Source organism: Salvelinus fontinalis, chromosome 19 (genome assembly GCF_029448725.1).
Source record: "Salvelinus fontinalis isolate EN_2023a chromosome 19, ASM2944872v1, whole genome shotgun sequence".
Taxonomy (NCBI): domain Eukaryota; kingdom Metazoa; phylum Chordata; class Actinopteri; order Salmoniformes; family Salmonidae; genus Salvelinus; species Salvelinus fontinalis.
The window spans coordinates 10,490,573-10,510,018 of record NC_074683.1 but is presented as its reverse complement, the minus strand read 5'-3'; the positions used below and the strand labels follow the sequence as shown (position 1 = coordinate 10,510,018).

Genomic DNA, 19,446 nt, shown 5'->3' with positions numbered 1-19,446 from the left:
GATCCAGGGTGTTACATCTGTCTTGCTGATGCTGAGCCTTGAAGCGACACGTAGCGCTCTGGACCCGAGCTACAGCCCCCCCTCTCTTACCTTGTGCTTGGCTCAGTTGCCTGGTGATGGAGCACAATCGGATCACATGACTTTCTGTGATCTGCCAGGGCACCTTTCTAACATATTGCATGAAGTTTTATTTTCTGACACGTGTTCTCGGTCTTGGATGTCACGTGTCCTTTGTGTGCCACTAACCTACAGCCAGAAACATGAATTAATGTTTAGCGATTTCAAGGGAAAAGCCTCAGTATTTCTAAACATTTCCGTACAGTTTAATTTGCATCCTATCCCCATGTACCTGGCTGAATGCATGCTGTTCTTTGGTTTTTGGTCCGTGTTCTATTCAATATTAACGTTTTTCTTGTATGTTGAAAAAAAAAAAGTTTTTGGTTCATGATAACAATTCCAAAGTTTGATGCTTAGCTCTGTTTTGTCATGCTGGTAGTCATTCTGCAAAGCAGCCTGGGTTTTGAGACACAGAAAAACAAATGCTTTGGTTTGTTCTCCCTTTGTGCCTGCGGTATCAGTTAACAACCTATCTTAGCTTTGGCCCTCCTAACACCTCTAGTCCTGTCTTATTCTGTCCCCTGCCCCCCTATTGGCTGCTTTGCTCGCTCAGCACGCCCACCGCTGCCAGGACACTGTGAAAACACTGGAGTGACCCCTCTGGTCACCCTGCTTCTTTTAACCTCCATTTTGTCTTCTCTTCATCCATCCAGCCCTAAAGAAGAATAATATTACTAAATTTCCCAATGTCCACTCGAGGGTAAGGAATTCCTCCAATAGCACCCCTGTGGTTGTGGATGTGTCCCAGACCTGGCAAGCATCTCTTTTTTACCTCCGTTCCCTTTAAGTTACCTCCATTGCCTTTAAGTTACCTACCGCTGAGGGCTTTCCCTCAGCGGTAAGTATGTCTGAAATCAAAGAATGCAAAATTCAATTTAAAATGCCCTTCGTGGAAAATGGAAGACTTTTCTTGCCTTTTTGTCATTTGTTAAACATGCTACTTCTCTATTGATGAGGCTTGTATAAAGGGCTATCCATAGCTTGTTTTTTTTTATTGATAGTGACAGAAGGAGTAGTAGATTGTAAATCAATAAGGTCTTTTCTGTGGGCCTGTTTTTGTTTTTGGTCCAGAGGAGTGAACGGGGAATGTTTCTGTAGAACTCGAGCTGCTTTGCCTGACTGGCTGCCAACACAACCAGCCTCTGGGCACATCTGAAGGACCTGGCAAGATGACTGACACATCTTTTACCCCTCACTCCATTACAGATCTTCGCAATCAGCCTTACAGGCGAGCCGACGCGGTGAGGAGGAGCGTCAGGAGACGCTTTGACGACCAGAACTTGCGGCCGGTCAACAACTCTGAAGTCGTAATTTGACGAGGGAGAAGTGCATGTGTTAGGGGCGGAGGGTGAGGAGGGGGAGTGATGTGGAAAGTGTAGCAGCCTCTCTTAAAGACTGAAGGAGAGATGGATGGGTCTGACAGGTCAGTTATAGGGAACCTTAGACAAGCCAAGTGCCTAAAACTTACTTGTGATCAGTTGTTTTGCCTCCTGTTTGTCTGTCTTGTGATTTTTTTTTTATTACTTCAAGCAATACCTGGCTTTAATTGTATTTTCCTTTGATATGTAAAACTGGACACGGACGTCTGTAGCGGGGATTCCTGAAAGAAGTGTAGAATGTAACGGGTCACGGTTCCCTTAGCTGTCAAAAGGTATTCCGCCACAGGGGATGAATATGGTATTTCATAGCTAGTATCTTATTACATTCCTGGTGCTACTGCCATCACTCTTAGAAATTACACAATGTGCTCGAGTGGCACGCTAAAGAACGCATTAGCTTTTCCAATGTTACTAAAGGGCTAATGTACTTTTTAAAGGGAACATACTTTTGTATATATAGTGTATGTGGACACCCCTTCAAATGAGTGGATTCGGCTGTTTCAGCCACACCCGTTACTGACAGGTATATAAAGCACACAGCCATGCAATCTCCATAGACCAACATTGGCAGTAGAATGGCCTTACTGAAGAGCTCAGTGACTTTTAACGTGGCACCGTCATAGGATGCCCCTTTTCCGTCGAGTCAGTTCGTCAAATGTATGCCCTGCTAGAGCTGGCCTGGTCGACTGTAGGTGCTGTTACTGTGAAGTGGAAACGTCTAGGATGAACAACAGCTTAGCCGCGAAGTGGTAGACCACACAAGCTCGAAGAACGGAACTGCCGAGTCCTGAAGGCATAAGTCATTGTAAATAAGAATTTCTTCTTAACCGACTTAAATAAAGGTTAAATAAAAATTGTCTGTCCTCGGTTGCAACACTCACTAGAGTTCCAAACTGCCTCTGGAAGCAACGTCAGCACAATAACTGTTTGTTGGGAGCTTCATGAAATGGGTTTCCATGGCCGAGCAGCTGCACACAACCCTAAGATCACCATGCGCAATGCCAAGTGTCGGCTGGACTGGTGTAAAGCTCGCCGTCATTGGACTCTGGAGCAGTTGAAACGCGTTCTCTGGAGTGATGAATCAAGCTTCACCATCTGGCAGTCCGACGGACAAATCTGGGTTTGGCGGATCCCAGGAGAATGCTACCTGCTCCAAAGCATAGTGCCAACTGTAAAGTTTGGTGGAGGAATAATGTTCTGGGGCTGTTTTTCATGATTTGGGCTAGGCCCCTTAGTTCCAGTGAAGGGAAATCTTATCGCTACAGCATACAATGACATTCTAGATTATTCTGTGCTTCCAACTGTGGCAACAATTTGGGGAAGGCCATTTCCTGTTTCAGCATAACAATGCCCCCATGCACAAAGGGAGGTCCATACAGAAATGGTTTGTCGAGATCGGTGTGGAAAAACTTGACTAGCCTGCACAGAGCCCTGAACTCAATCCCATCGAACACCTTTGGGAAGAATTGGAACGACGACTGCGAGCCAATCACCCAACATCAGTGTCCGACCTCACTAATACTCTTGTGACTGAATGGAAGCAAGTCCCCCCAGCAATGTTCCAGCATCTAGTGGAAAGCCTTCCCAGAAGAGTGGAGGCTGTTATATTAGCAAAAGGGGGACCATCTCCATATTAATGCACATGATTTTGGAATGAGATGTTTGACGAGCATGTGTCCACATACTTTTGGTCATGTAGTGTACATGTCTTACTTTAGTATATTATAAAGCAGTGATCCAAAACAAATATGTTCAAAGAAAGTACTTAAGCGAGTATGAGGTAAACATATGTACACCAACGTATGACCACAGAGAAATCATATCAAAGACAATATAGCTCAGAGAGGTGTGGCTCTCTCAAGACGAGACCAGGCTAATGTGAATTGTATATAGCTAGGCCTCCATAGTACGGTTATGACGGTATTAACATCTCATTTATCAGTGTTAACATGGTTAGTGGACCAAGCCGTGAATAGATAGAACTATATTATCTCCTCATGTAGACCTCAAGTGCCATTCACATGCAACACTGTTAGTGGTTGGTGGGGCCCTGGAGCCACAATAGCTCTGGTCTAGGTCGTTGTTTGGTCGTACGATTGTGCGAGCACAGCCGAACTAGTCCAGAGCGAGAGACACAATTGACTGAGAGCGAATAGGAAAGGTGCTGAAACAAAAACTTCTCAGCAGATATACTTCCAGTGAAGTGTAGTGGCTGCAAGTAAGGCACTTTAGGCTACTTGAGCTTGTCATGAAAACTGGATTCCAAGATTTTTTTACTCAGCTAATGAATCTCTAGGAAACTGTCTACTCACTATTATAAGTTTAATGTATAGTATTTAACCACTGAAAACTGTTTCCATTCAGTATCGCCCATGTGACCCACTGACAATGAGCGGCAGTTGTTTTTGATAGTGTTTAGGTATGTTAAAAACATGTCAGAACAGACAACAAAAAGTTTTCGAAATGTACAGATATTTTGATAAATTTATGCATTGTTTTATACTTCTTAATCTACTCATTACCATATAAGGTTAATATTGTACATATTGTTTAAAACAAAGTTTGCAACACCATGTCATATAGAATTTGTTATTTTAACGTATCTTTTGGTCCATTTTGTATATTGAATTTAAGACGAAAACACAAATCTGGCTTCTCTTTAACATAAAATAATCTAGTGTGTGAAACAGGATGCCCTGGTGTCACACTTGCCCGACAGTAAAGAGTTATTAGATCAGTGTCTGCGTCACTAATGGCACCCTATTCAGTGCACTTCTTTTGGCCAGAGCACAATAGGAACTGGACAAAAGTAGCGCTCTATAGGTAACCCATTGACGTTCAGAGAAGCTTCCTGTGGTCTTGGGACTGTAAATGTCCACATTATAGCATGTGCAACAAACCACTCATCTCTAGATTTCCTGTGAACTTAACCACTCATCAGCTTCATAATACTGGCATGTTATTAATTTCATGTTTTTTTAAGGCAATACGTGCTTATTACAAAATACTTTTGTTAGATTGAGTTCTCAATGGATATGATCAAATAAACTGTTTACATTGTGTGCATCTTTATTTCAACGTTAATCTTCCTCATTCGTTTAAGCAGACAATTTGTCTACTGATACAGAACCCTGGAGAAGTCCGTCTTGTCATCTTTGTGTATGTAAATACAGTAGCAATCATTACTCATCCCTGTTGTGCCGACTGGCACAGGGCAGCAACCAAGGCTCTCCATTTGTCAGTCTCTGGCCAGCTCTGCTTATGTTGTTGGAGCTGTCTTGATTTCTTCTGCACCATGTTCTTGGGCCTCCCTCTTACAATAGCACTCATTACTTTACAGCCCGCCTAGCATTTCACTGATCCACAGGAAACAGATACTAAGCCTATTGAATGGGTTCTGAGAAGAGGTACTCATAACAGAGGATGATCTAAGGAAATAATGAGCAAATAAGTAGCGCTGTTTGTAGGGGGGAAAAAACGTATGTTTGTGGCTGGTGACTCAGTAATCGTACATGAAGACAAATCCATGTCAACTATTTTATTACATTTATAGATCAGGTCATGAGGACTTTCTCAATTCCTCCAATGAAAATTGATCTAACCAATCCTAGACGTAAGATTCATTTAAAAATGTCTTGTTTGAGACATTTACCAGTTGTTTTTTTAATCAAATGTACAGAACATAAAACATGGATTCTTCAAACGGACTTTGGGACAAACAGTGAAAAACTATTTCCCTATATAGTGCACTACATTTGACCATGGTCCCTGGTCAAACGTAGTGCACTATAATGGGAATATGGTGGCATTTGGGACTCAAACTAAGAAAATGAACTGCAGGGCAAAGTCACCGTAAAGAGCAATGTTAAGATGCGCTTCTCATCCATTTAGATATCAAACTAGTAGCAAAGAAGAACTTCTACCAATGACTACAAATTACAAAGAGAAAGGGCATTATCAAAGGCAACATTTCAACTTAGTAGACCGTACTCTGATAAAGTAGTCAACTCAGCCGGTGACCACTTCCCATTATGTAAGGAAACAAAGAAAATATGTACCCAGCATTCTTGTGCTGGTGTGGCGGATTCATTCCCATTATACAAAACATACAGGGAATCGTTTACGTACAGTCAAAGTAGGGTTGCGAAATTCTGGTAAACTCCCCAGAATTGCCAGGAATTAGGAGTATCTCCCAAATGGGAATTCCTGAAAACCTGGGATTTTGGGGAAATTTACCAGAATTTTGCAGCACCTGTCCAAGCATGTGTGGCATTACGCTGAAAAGGAAGCACTAGGGGGAATGCATGTTGGATGAAGTGAAGAAAGAGAGCATGAGGAGAAGCGGAACATCAAGGAGCATCCAGCTGTTCTAGTAGAGTCCTCCTCCTCTTCTCCAGCTCTCCTTCACTCAGCTCGCTGCCTGATGTGTCCCAGCCACCCTACAGAAAGACATCAAAACCCACATTTTCCAACAATACATTTTATTGGAGGGTATTTTCATTTATCCATTTTACTGTTTAGAAATTAAAGCACTAAGCATCTAGTCCCCCTTAAGGTGTCATAAGTATTTGGAGAAATTCACACTCGTACCCGTATACGGGTTGAGAATACCAGATATGGGCACTAATTGGAACATAGTGGCTGTACAGTAACATGCTATACCTGTACACAGCCAATCTGTAAATAGCACACCCAACTACCTCATCCCCATATTGTTATTTATCCTCTTGCTCTTTTGCGCCCCAGTATCTCTACTTGCACACCATCAGTTGCACATCTATCACTCCAGTGTTAATGCTAAATTGTAATTATTTCACCTCTATGGCCTATTTATTGCCCTACCTCCCTCCATTTGCACACACTGTACATCGATTTTTCTATTGTGTTATTGACTGTACGTTTGTTTGTGTAACTCTGTTTTTGTTGCACTGCTTTGCTTCATCTTGGCCAGGTCGCAGTTGTAAATGAGAACTTGTTCTCAACTGGCCTACCTGGTTACATTTTTTTTTATGTCAGAGCTCTGGCTCTGCGCTTCACAGCTCTGTATGGTTTTCACTGACAGACGTTCTGAACTTCAGCACCGCGCGCGACAGAAAGTGGCCTCCGTCCCTCCCAGTAATTGGCTAACTTTAGCAAATATTTTTATGTCTGAGTGAGAAATGCTGTAAATTACGAGGACTATGTATTTTGACAGATGAGATGTTGAGGATTATAATAAATACCACTTTGATGTCATACAAGAAAGCGAAACACCCGTGAGTCCAAATCATAAAAATCATATACAGTTTATGGTCACTATGGTTAGATGTAGAGCTACATGGTGTCATACCCTTGGTTCTGAATAGAATGAACCTGTTTATTGTTAAGAAAATCTACCATGGCACACCAGCGTATGTGAGTGGAGCGAAGCGAGGAGCAGAGCGTGCCCAATTTGAATGGAACACCGAGCGAGGTTCCCAAAAGACTGGAGCGTCGGCTTTCGACTGGCCAAACTGGTTTTTTAAAAATGAATTCAAAGCCATTAATCATTTAATTTGTATTTAATTCTAAGTCACAGCCTATATGCACAATTTATACACCATGATTTAATACAACAAAATGCTGTGCGCTTTATGTTCCTACCAGCCTATTGTGGTAGGAACGTGGTAGGAACAAAAAGGGCTTCACAGGCAAGGATATTGCTGCCAGTAAGATCGCACTTGCAAATGCTTCAATGGATTTCTTTTGTAGGCTATAGCCTTAAAATAATACAGCCTAAATAATTCATTATCGTTTCTTCTAAGGCTCCCTGTCTGGCTCCTGACCTATTTAGAGTTTTTATAGGCTGTTTAATATGAAATGTAGCCAATTGAAATGATAGGCTACATGCGCTTCTTTCGTTCCCCTTCTCATGCTTATGGAGGGGGGTACGATATATATGCCTCCAACTTTCTCACTCATTATTCACGATTCATTCACGACTATCCATAATCATGTAGAAGTGTTCAGAAACCTTATTATTTATTTACAGTAAAAGTGACCACTACATTTACCATTCATTTCTATTGGGTACATCATAATCCAAAACAAACTGCAAATGCATCCAATGAGTTTGTAGTCATTGGGTGCTAGGAATATGGGACCAAATAATAAAACTTTTGACTACTTTAACCCTCTAATCTGAGCCCTGTATAACCCGTGGGAGAGGTAGGCGGTTCTAAACTAACATATGGAATTGTTTTAAGATGGTCATACCAAGGATCATTTAGCTATTATATACTTCCATAATTTTTTTAAACTGGTACCGGGTACCTTCAGACGAGTCTTGTGAGGCTTGTTGGCGTCCTAGGGGTAAAGGGTAAATGCCAATGCCAGTGTTCAAACCATTTGGGCACTACAGATGTTTTCGTGAGACAATAGATTTTTGGGATGTCTCTTGGTCTGACAAACACCGCTCTAGCTCTGCTACCTTTCACCCTAGCTGTGGAAGGGCGATATCGGCAATTGTGATGATTGAGACCGAAACAGAGTTACAAACAAACAAACGTACAGTCAATAACACAATAGAAAAATCTATGTACATAAAGTGCTTTACATTTCTAAACGGAAAATACCCTCAAATAAAAAGTGATATTCTGTACTATCGCCTCATAAAACATTTAATCTTAAATCCAAAATTAAAAGTTTCTAGCTTCACTGTCCAAATACATATGTAGGGGAGTCTACATAGTGACTAGTGTGACATCTGGGATGCACTAGGAGGATAGTACAAAATATGACCTCTGCACCCAGGATGAGCCAAAACGCTTCAATAGCAGTACAAGTGTTGTTAACTGGAATGGTGTATTGTGTGTTTTAAGCTTTAAAAGCCCAGGCTGGGTTCAGTGACCGGAATGGGACGACTCACCTCCTCCTTGGTAGATTTCCTTTTAGGCGACTTCTGCTTAGAGTCAGAGCGACTCTTCCCCCGGGACTTGTCGCTCTCTTTCTCCTTCTCCTGGTCCTTCTCACGCTTGCTGTCCCTCTCTCTTCCTTTATCTTTTCGTTCACCTTCAGATTCAGGAGACTGCTGAAAGGTCACAATAACCAGCACGTGGTCAGCCATTGCGCTCCACATTCTTTCCCCGAGTGGCCCAATCATTCCTCCAAAAAAATACAGTCCAGTCCTGAGAACCTACCGACTTGTGACGCCTCTTCTTCCCCTTCTTCTTGTGCTTCTTGGACTTCTTATAACTTCTCTCTGTTGACCAAACGAACAGGGATGTCAGAAAATGGCCGCCACACATTTCTTCCATGTAAATGTGATGAGAAAATGCCTAAAAGGATTGTCAACGTGAAAACGACTGACCAGATTCGCCGCTGGAGGAGCGCTCGGACGGGGACTTGGACTGTGAGCGCTTCTTCTTCTTGTTGTGATAATCGTCTTCACCATCAGACTCCGAGCCCTGCAGAGAGAAGGGTGTGAGTATTAGGAGGGAGGTTTGTCTGGTCAGGTGCCATGCTGATACAGATACTGGCCTCGGAAACTGAAAATGTAATTATATGAATTTGAATATTGTACCTGTAAACCCCCCCCCCCCCCCCCATTAAAGAAATTACTAAATAAATAAACATTTGGTCACAAAACAAAATATATCCACAAGTGTATAAGGTGGGTCTATGTGTTGATTTGGAATTGGGCCATAGAGGGGGCTTGGCCTGTGCGGTGAAAGAGCATACTGACCGATCGTGATCGAGAACGGGAGCGGGAGCGCTTCCTGTGGTGCTTCTTGGACTTCTTGGAATGTTTCTTGGTCTTGGAGTGATGATGCTGGCACTCGTGCTGTGAGAAGAAACAGTCCGGTTGGTGTATACCATGTCCTGATGATTACACACATACAGTCGTGGCCAAAAGTTTTGAGAATGACACAAATATTAATTTTCAAAGTCTGCTGCCTCAGTTTGTATGATGGCAATTTGCATATACTCCAGAATGTTATGAAGAGTAATCAGATGATTTGCTATTAATTGCAAAGTCCCTCTTTGCTATGCAAATGAACTGAATCCCCAAAAAACATTTCCACTGCATTTCAGCCCTGCCACAAAAGGACCAGCTGACATGTCAGTGATTCTCTCGTTAACACGGGTCATGCTGATTGAGTTAACAGAATAACAGACAGGAAGCTTCAAAAGGAGGGTGGTGCTTAGAATCATTGTTCTTCCTCTGTCAATCATTGTTACCTGCATCATTGCTTTGCACAAAAAGGGCTTCACAGACAAGGATATTGCTGCCAGTAAGATTGCACCTAAATCAACCATTTATCGGATCATCAAGAACATCAAGGAGAGCGGTTCAATTGTTGTGAAGGCTTCAGGGTGCCCAAGAAAGTCTAGCAAGTGCCAGGACCGTCTCCTAAAGTCGATTCAGCTACAGGATCGGGGCACCACCAGTACAGAGCTTGCTCAGGAATGGCAGCAGGCAGGTGTGAGTGCATCTCCACGCACAGTGGGGCGAAGACTTTGAGGATGGCCTGGTGTCAAGGGCAGCAAAGAAGCAACTTCTCTCCAGGAAAAACATCAGGGACAGACTGATATTCTGCAAAAGGTACAGGGATTGGACTGCTGAGGACTGGGGTAAAGTAATTTTCTCTAATGAATCCCCTTTCCGATTGTTTGGGGAATCCAGGAAAAAGCTTGTCCGGAGAAGACAAGGTGAGCGCTACCATCAGTCCTGTGTCATGCCAACAGTAAAGCATCCTGAGACCATTCATGTGTGGGGTTGCTTCTCAGCCAAGGGAGTGGGCTCACTCACAATTTTGCCTTAGAACAAAGCCATGAATAAAGAATGGTACCAACACATCCTCCGAGAGCAACTTCTCCCAACCATCCAGGAACAGTTTGGTGACGAACAAGGCCTTTTCCAGCATGATGGAGCACCTTCCCATAAGGCAAAAGTGATAACTAAGTGGCTCGGGGAACAAAACATCAATATTTTGGATCCATGGCCAGGAAACTCCCCAGACCTTAATCCAATTGAGAACTTGAGGTCAATCCTCAAGAGGCAGGTGGACAAACAAAAACCCACAAATTCTGACAAACTCCAAGCATTGATTATGCAAGAATGGGCTGCCATCAGTCAGAATGTGGCCCAGAAGTTAATTGACAGCATGCCAGGGCGGATTGCAGAGGTCTTGAAAAAGAAGGGTCAACACTGCAAATATTGACTCTTTGGCAGCAGGCAGCAGACTTTGTGAAAATTTATATTTGTGTCATTCTCAAAACATCTGGCCACAACTGTACTTTCTTGGATACTTTTCCCCTCACAGATGATAACAGTTAAATGAATCTTACCTCCAAGACATGCATGAAGTCTTTGAATATCCTTTTCCTCTCAGACTCCAGAGTCACGTCTTCGAACGCAGATTCTTTGAGGAACCTTTCTCGGACCTACGACATCCAAAGAGACCATAGGAAGTCAGAAAATAAATGGTTTGCTTTCGACTATTTGCATGATTATGAAATCATGTGCCAGACAGCAGCCCCTAACACCAATACGTGTGTACGTGTGTGTGTGTGTGTGTGTGTGTGTTTAAGGCAACAGTGTCAAACTCATTCCATGGAGGGCCTAGTGTCTGCAGGTTTTTGTTTTTTCCTTTCAACTAAGACCTAGAACACCAGGTGAGAGGAGTTCTATAATAACTAGTGACCTTAATTCAATCAATCAAAGTGCAAGGGAGGAGCGAAAACCCGCGGCCACCTGGCCCTCCGTGGAATGAGTTTGACCCCTGTGGTTTAAGGGTAGGGTAATATCATTTCATACCCCCTCCCAAGTGGCCTCTGGTTCCAGGGCTGGGGTGGCCTGCTTCAACATGCTCTTAAAGGTAGCCTCTTTCCTCTTCATCTTCCTGGCCTCCTCCTTCTCCCGCTCCCTCTCCCGGGCCTCCGCCTTCTCCAGCAACTACAGGAGGCGAGAGGGAGGGCACAGGGGTTATTAGAGGCACAGCAGGGTCACTGATTGTCAGTGAAATGATCAGCATTCCAAATGGCACCCTATTTGGGGAATTACTTTTTGGCCAGGGCTCATATGGGTCTCGTCCAAAGTATTGCACTATCTAGGGTGTTATTTGGGACACAAACCGGGTCTAAATGGCAGCACTCTTACACTGTTGAAGGCCAGCTTGATGTTGCCTGCGTCCAGCGTCATGGCTCTCTTGTCTGAGCTGATCACAGAGCCAAAGTCTTCAAAGCTAGTGTTGACCTCAACCAAGAAGTTTTTGTCCTACGGGAGGAAAAAAAGTGACAAGAAAGTAAGTTCATGAAATGCACCTTAATCAAAAGTGGTTACCAGACAATAGACACTGTAAAGTAGATTTAAATGCACCCCAAATGGCACCCTACTCTAGGTACTCAAAAGTAGTGCACTAAACAGGGAAAAACGCAAAATATAGGTCAAACGTAGGGCAATAAATAGGGAATAGGGTGCCATTTGAGTCTCGACCCCTAGGTGGCAGTAAATAACATCTCCCACCTTCAGGATATCCTTAATGATCCTCTTCTCGTCGTGGTAGCGAGCCTTCAGGTCTTCCACATAGAACTTGAACAGATCGAGGGGAGTGGAGCCTGCAGAATAGACACCATAAACTAACATGCACATGTTATTCAAAACGAGCTCCGACAACACATAGTTATGACAACACCAGAGAGTTAAAAGAACCAGAGCAGCAGAAGGACGATTTGACATTATTAACGCAGTGGCTTAGAACGTGTGAGTGAGTGTCGTCAGTCTGTGGGTGCGAGTGCGTGACGGAGTGCGTCTGTGCGCATGCAGAGAGCGCGGCCGTTACCTGGCTGGCCCAGCATGTTGGCGAAGCGGATGTCTGAACTGACGGTGGGGTACATCTCCATCCAGGCAGACATGGAGTGGAGCTGACCGTGGTCATGGAGCTCGTCCAGGAATTTCTGCGGGGGGGGAACACGGCTGAGCTCAGCAAATCAACTGAAATGACCAATGTCACTTGTCCCCATGAGGGATTTACACACAAAACATTCATATTCCTGTACTTTTCCAGTACAGTTACAGTCAAAACCCCGACTGTCTAGTCGTCTTTTTCTTCAGTTTGGGTTAGTATTATTATTATGCGTTACATTTTTGGGGGGTGGGAGTAATTTGTCATATTACACACACGTGTGTAATTTGGCGCATGTGCGACCTGGAAATGTGTTTTTTTGCATATGCCACACCCTCGGAGAGTGTGTGTGTGTGTGTGTGTGTGGGGGGGGGGGGGGGTCACAGCCAGGATCTGCCATTATTAAGGTTAAGTGCCTTGCTCAAGGGCACGTCGACCAATTTTTCACATTGTCGGCTCGGGATTCGATCCAGCAATGCTTTAACCGCTAACTACTGTATATATGGACCTTTAAGAACCTGCTGTATCTATTGTAGTGTGTGATATATATAAAATAATAAGTGGTGGGTGCTTATATTTGTCCTATTTCACACACGTGTGTATTATACTCAACTCAGTGTGACTCTCGGTGACACCAAAGGGCTCGGTTTGCACTTGCCATTTTGTATCAGGATTGTCTACGGTCTACACAATGTTTCCAAAATGCTAGACGGTGGGGTAGAGTAGGACGCTCGTCTTTCTCACCTGGAAGGACTCTCTGTTCTTGCGCTGTCTCCTCCTCTCCCTCAGCAGAGTCTTCTGCTTCTCGTCCTCCTCCTCCTTCTCCAGCGCTCGGATGTGCTCCTCGAAACAGATCAGAGCATCCTCCTTGTCCATGTCTGAGCCGAACATGGAGATAGATGAGAGGAAAGAGAGAAATGATAGAGAAGAGATAAGACACAGAGAGAGAGAGAAGGGAAGACAGCCAGCCAGAAGAGCGAGACGGAGAGAGTCAACAGAGCACTCACGTCAAACGGAGTCACTCTTTTACCCACACAGCTACACCGGTGCAAACCACATCACCTGACTGGACAGGGCAGTCAGTCAGCGACTGCAGCTACTCAGCCTGTTCAGTCGTTCACACATTCAAACTTAATGACGGAGATGTAACGGCTCTGCTCTAGTTATACGCACGCAGAGCTCGGAGTAAGGGTGTATCCCAAAAGGCACCCTATACCCCACACAGAGCACTACTTTTGACCAGAGCCCTATAGAGGGCAGCTCAGAAGTAGTGCCCCATGTAGGGAATAGGGTGCCATCTGGGGACGCAAACCAGTATGAATGACAGTGTGCTGCATACTCTGGAGCTCCTCGTCCTCTGCGAAGGTGGGGTTGTCCAGCAGGTACTGCTGGGCCTCGGACCAGGTAGTGCGGTACGTCACGTTGGCCATGTTGTCCAGGATGTTCTTCAGCGCCTCCCAGTTCCTCTTCCTCAGTTGCTTGGCTTGCTCCTGTACCACACACATACACAGGACAAGGATGGAACAGACGTTAGTTAGGCGGAGGTCCACACACTGACAGAATGGTAGGGTTGTCAAATTTCAGTTACTGCAATTTTGCAACTTTACATAATATCTTTATAGTATTACTATGTTCTTCCGACAGCAACGGTCCTGTAGTAGACTATATAGGGAATAGGATGCCGTTGGAGAGGCAGCCAGTAACACGGACCTTCTCCTTCTTGGCCAGGTAGAATAGGACATCTTCATAGATCTCCAGTCTGTCTCTCTCCGGGACGGTGCTCCACACGTCCAGCTCTGCAAACATCTGCTCTGCTTTCCTGGTTCACACACACAGAGACAACCACGGTCATGAATAAAGATGACATGCATGACAAACATGGTTGTGAAAATCCCCAAATTCCCAGAATCAGGAGGGAATAAGTTGAAAATCTTGAATCCAAATGTAAATGACAAATTCCACAAGGGGGCAGCATTACACAAGCTATAATCATCACTTCTGATCTCGCTAGGCTCAAGGCACTGCTGCGATTGCGGGAATTGCACATTGTCCAAGAAAGACTAGTTCACTTTCAACTTTAACATGAGACGAAACATGTGTTTAAAATACCTCATGACGTAGGTAAACCAAATCAAGTTCATGATCCCCATACTAGCAGTGAGGCCAGCAGAGAAGTATTATTTCTAGGATGAGTGTGTTCTAAAACAATAAAATCAACAGACAACCTTGATGTCACCCCCCCCCCCCCAGCTGTTCATTCTAGGCCAGCCCAGCACACAAACAACATGGAGTCTCCACGACAACAGTAGCCTCCAAACTGGCTGGTTGTCAAGGTCACCAGTCGATCACTTTCCCTTGAGCCATGTCAGTGACTTTTACAGTTCACACCCAGACAGAGAGGGACACACACATCACAGACAGAGAGACTGCATGGTAATGAATGTGGTGGATTCAAATACAGGGGAAGTCAAAATCCATCTGATAAAGCAACGTTTCATTTCAGGGTTGGGGGAAGTTCATAAGCCAATCTGCCTGTGATTTATTCAGGATGTGTACTATTAGTGTATACTCATCCGCAAATAATACATCTGGTATGGCTAGATATGGGCCATGGACTGACCACAAACACTACACCATAGAAAGGTCGATGATTAAGTGGGGGCATATTGTCGGTGCTCCGGTCACACACTAGCCAGTAACTCACTTGGATCACGTCTGTGTGGTGTCATTGATTATCTCAATAGTTCCACATATTGGCAACTTCAGGAACCACATATCAATGACAGAAACGAAGACGTATAGGGACTGAGGCTTAAACAGCACCCTATTCTTACTGGCCCCGGTCAAAAGTAGTGCACTATATTATTAAGGAATAGGGTGCCATTTGGGACACATTTTGACTTCGCCAAGAAAGGCACTTACTTGTATCTGGTGGTAGATGTCATTTTCTCGTGATTCTCCAAAAATCTCTGATATGTTTCCTTGGACTCCTTGTATTTGAGTCTGGCCTCCTCCTTCTCCTCTTTCTCTGTCTGCACCTTGTAAGCATTGAAGGCCTGCTTTTTCTCGCTTAATTTGGGCAGGGCACTTCATTGTGAAGGGAAGAAAAAAATAAACATCAAACAGTTGGTTAGAAAAGTCATTGAATATTCATGTACGACATTATCATAATCAGAAAAGCAAGGTGGTGGGTGGATACCTGTAGCGTGGGTCATTGATGATCATTTTCATGGCTTGTTCCCAAGATGCATTGGATGAAACTCCCTGAAATTTTAAAAAGAGGATATTGAGCGTTAAGAGTTGACACTCAAATCAACTCAGCTGTACAATCTGCATTACAGCTCATATGTAGCAAAGCTGTGTATGAGGGCAGCTTACGTTTCCATCAACAGCAAACAACACATTGTGTTGGGAGTAGCCTATGTATTGAATTTATGCACTCATGTACCAGACCTGGGTTCAAATACTATTTCAAATATCGCAATTACTTTAAAATATATTCAAAGGAAGTATTCAAATATATTTTATTTAAAAAAACAGGTAGTCTTTCAGTGTAGGCATTTCATCATTGTACTTGTGACATTAAAACTAGTTAAATATTCTAATGTATCTGGAAATATACTTGGAAGTATGACAGTATTTTCAAATACTTATTTCATACCTGGGTTAAATGTATGTATTTGTACTTGAGTCAGTGTATTTGGTTTTTACAAATAACCATTCAAATAAAAAGTACTTGTTTTTGGCTGTGTGTTTTAAAATACCAGATACTCAAATATATATGTATTTGAACCCAGTTCTGCCATTTATGGGAACATGTATGCATGTGTAGCCTATCTAAAAGATGTAACAAGGAGTGGTGCTGAGATCCTCTGGCTTGTTCCAGCCAAGGCCATACATTTTCTTAAAGCTGCAATATGTAACTTTTGGGGCAAGACAACCAAATTCACATAGAAATCTGAGTCAGATCTGTAACTCTTATTGAAACCAAGTCTAAGAAGCGGTAGGTCTGTTCTGTGTGTTATATCTATGATTCCAGTTCTTAAGTTTAGTTTTTTTATAGTCACTTTTATACACCAGCTTCAAACTAAAAATACAATATTTTTGTTATGGAAAATATATTTCAGTGGTTTAGATGGTACAATGATTTTTTATACTATACTTGCTTGTTTTGTCATATAAACTGAAATTAGGCAAACTGTTACAATTTTAGCAACCAGGAAATGGCAGAGCGATTTCTGAATAGTGCATCTTTAATTACTAATAGATGCAGGGTTAAGAGGGGTTGAGTACCAATAATTTAAAGAAATGCCAGAGAGAGACAGCTTACGTAAGTGGCCTTTTTGCTTGCCTTTCTCCAGTAGAGCGACTCATTCATCCATTATGAACAGATGATTTCTGGCCATGCATTTGCCTTGTCACAGTCCATGTCCCAAATGGCACTTTATTCCCTACAAAGTGCACTTGTCAAAAGTAGCACACTCTACAGGGAACAGGCTGCTATTTGAGACACAACCAGAGTTATTCTAACCCAGTGGAGCATGCCACTCTCCGCTGTCTTAATCCGGGCCCGTGCCTTCATCCAATAACGCTAATCATAAAGACGGAGTCATTAAGATCTCGCAGGGAAACGGTGAGAGCAATCTCAGAGGAGAGCTTTGTGCGCCAAATTAAAAAGACCTAAATATAGCTGTGCTGAGCCACCTCCTCGGTCAAAAACAACACACTGCCACAGCAACATGAGGCGTGGTAAAGGTTTAGCAATCATGCTAAAACCTGAGAGTGCTCACGATGAGCGAGACGGATTCAGTCCAGGAAGGCCATATTGGTAAACAATCTTTAGGTGGAGTCATTACAGCACTACGAGCACCTTATTATCAAACCGGATGAAAGTGGTTCTCAGACAAAAGGGTGTGCTTGAGGTTAATTTTGGTGGCTACCTAGGAGAGCTGCAACCGACTCAGTGGCCGTGTGGTTAGTGTCTGCCCTGAGATTGGAAGGTTGTGAGTTCAATCCCTGGCCGAGTCAAACCAAAGACTCAGCATTAAGCACTCAGCATTAAGGAGATAGATTGGGGTTAAGGCCCTGTGATAGACTAGTGTCCTGTACAAGTACACCCCCTGGACATCAAGCTGCCTCACGCTACAGAAACAGGAGCTAGGCTCCTGCCCTATGAGGCGTTCCTCCTGCCCTATGAGCGAGATGTAGTGTTCAGATTGTAAATTCCAATAATCATTGGGATGACACAAGCAGGAGTCCCAACTGAGCAGAAGGAGAGTAATGAAATCCCATATGGAATCCTCACCTTCTCCTTCAGGAGCTCTTTAAAGGCCTGCTTGGCCTCTTCTTTCGTGTTCCACTTGTATGTTTTCTTCACCAGCTCTGGCCTCTCGTCCTTTGAAGCGTCATTACTAAAAGGAGAGTGAGAAAGGAAGAAAAATATGAATACTGTCCTCAGATAAAAACGGCACCAAGGTTTTTGGTAGTCCGATGGTGTGTGTTCTTTTTTTAGAGATACGTTTTTCTGGGTATTTTGAAGTTTTATTGGCAGATCTAGATTACAATATGAGATGGGGAGATAGGTAAAGGGAAACTTTACAGAAAGTGAATGGTTGAACAGCACATACCATCAGTGCCAGGCGCTGGTCTGGTGGTAGTGTGCCACCCATGGACCACATATTCCCCCATTCCACTAGACCAGCCCCTGGCACTGACGGTATGTGTTCTGATAATGTAGGTTGCCCCACTGACAGGAGAAGGTGATGTTTACCATAGGTTTGTACATTAGGGTCAGTGCCTTTACTACAGTCGGGTGATATTCCTGGTGAGTTCACTGTAAGCCCATGCTGTGGGCCTCTCTATACTATCTGGGGGTAAATGGGCTGTCTGTAGTACCTGGCTGAGGCCTCCATGCCGACCGCTTCTTCTGTGGAGTTCACAGGCACCTCAGCGCTGACCTCCGCTACATGCATGGGCACCTGGGACATCTGTTCCTCCAAAACTGTTGTAATCGGCATCATGACCGGCATTTCCATCATCATGGTCGCCATGACAGCAGCGCTGTCAGGCTGAAGGGTAGGGGCGATTACAATGCAAGGAGCGCCTACCTCCGATGTCCTGCAATCAGTTCAGTTAGTGATGGAGGACCATGATAGTGCATTCCCCATGATGCTTTTTATTATAACAGTAGTGCCTCTTCAAATGTCACAATAATTAGGCCATTCCATTCTAATAGAACTATAAATAACAGATCAAATAGAAAGGTTTTTGATAATTTGATTAAGTTAATGTGTTCCATCATCTACAAAGATATTTTTTATTTTAGGTAATATAAAGTAAAATGGCTTTGGCAATAAAGTCTGTAGAGTAGGGTTGGGCGGTATCCAGATGTTCATACCGTTCCTGTACCACACCGGGTAGACGGTATTACAGGCAGTGCACGCACACAAGGGTCGCTATTTCCATCCCCCCAAAAAAACTATGTTAGGCAGCAGGGATCTTGATCCAGACAGGGATTGACTGTCTCTGCTGTAACCAAGAAGTTTGATCTTGCAAGTTTGATCTTGCAAGCTAACCACTTAACTAGCAAGTTAGCAAACCAAATGCCTAGCTGAAGCCCTGAGTTGGAGATAATTTATTTGCCACATAGCTTATAGTTAGTTATAAGCTCTGGGGCAGGCGGACGGAGGGGTCAAGTCGCGGGAAGGACGCAATATCTGGACTGTAGTGACACACATTGGTTATGATTTAGTGCTTAGACTAGGCTGTATGTAATTATTCTAATTTACATAGTTACAAAAGCCATAAACAACATTATTAAATCCCTGTTAAGAATAAACACTAGTTATGTTGTTTTCCTTGGTAAAAGAAAGTTGCGCTCAGTCACACGGAGTACACAACAGCGGTCCAGAGCAGAGCTCCCAGCCTACCTCATTGAAGATGCCATCGGAGGAAACGATGACCCACCTAGAATGGTGGAGAGGAAATGAGGATCGCTTTCCAGTCATGGCCAACGTCGCCCATAATACTTATGCAGCTGTGCAACAAGCACTCCGTCTGAACGCGTTTTCAGTACAGCAGGAAAT

The 19,446-nt window shown here is 43.7% G+C and overlaps 2 protein-coding genes across 10 annotated transcripts in view; one reads left to right on the top strand and one right to left on the bottom strand.

The window, feature by feature from the left end:
- Nucleotides 1-4,568, top strand: part of LOC129816347 (formin-like protein 2) — a 91,280-nt gene extending 86,712 nt beyond the window's left edge. For 2 of the 6 annotated variants that reach the window (XM_055870732.1, XM_055870730.1), the window contains one exon: nt 1,324-4,568. In XM_055870732.1, the coding sequence (XP_055726707.1) occupies nt 1,324-1,433 (110 nt within the window). In that variant the 3' untranslated portion in view covers nt 1,434-4,568. Of the gene's footprint in view, nt 1-770; nt 1,020-1,323 lie in introns of those variants that run through there. The other 4 variants (XM_055870733.1, XM_055870731.1, XM_055870735.1 and 1 more) reach the window with 2 other exon arrangements.
- Nucleotides 4,569-5,019: 451 nt separating this feature from the next.
- The window catches only part of LOC129816349 (pre-mRNA-processing factor 40 homolog A-like), a 30,471-nt gene continuing 16,044 nt past the window's right edge, over nt 5,020-19,446 (bottom strand). For 3 of the 4 annotated variants that reach the window (XM_055870740.1, XM_055870737.1, XM_055870738.1), the window contains 17 exons: nt 18,257-18,478; nt 17,667-17,772; nt 15,561-15,625; nt 15,284-15,448; nt 14,072-14,180; nt 13,701-13,851; nt 13,106-13,239; nt 12,299-12,413; nt 11,983-12,095; nt 11,617-11,733; nt 11,275-11,412; nt 10,806-10,901; nt 9,199-9,297; nt 8,824-8,920; nt 8,654-8,715; nt 8,383-8,544; nt 5,020-5,935 (listed from right to left, as the gene is read on the bottom strand). In XM_055870740.1, the coding sequence (XP_055726715.1) occupies nt 5,846-5,935; nt 8,383-8,544; nt 8,654-8,715; nt 8,824-8,920; nt 9,199-9,297; nt 10,806-10,901; nt 11,275-11,412; nt 11,617-11,733; nt 11,983-12,095; nt 12,299-12,413; nt 13,106-13,239; nt 13,701-13,851; nt 14,072-14,180; nt 15,284-15,448; nt 15,561-15,625; nt 17,667-17,772; nt 18,257-18,478 (2,041 nt within the window). In that variant the 3' untranslated portion in view covers nt 5,020-5,845. The remainder of the gene's footprint in view (nt 5,936-8,382; nt 8,545-8,653; nt 8,716-8,823; nt 8,921-9,198; nt 9,298-10,805; nt 10,902-11,274; nt 11,413-11,616; nt 11,734-11,982; nt 12,096-12,298; nt 12,414-13,105; nt 13,240-13,700; nt 13,852-14,071; nt 14,181-15,283; nt 15,449-15,560; nt 15,626-17,666; nt 17,773-18,256; nt 18,479-19,446) is intronic. The other variant, XM_055870739.1, reaches the window with a different exon arrangement.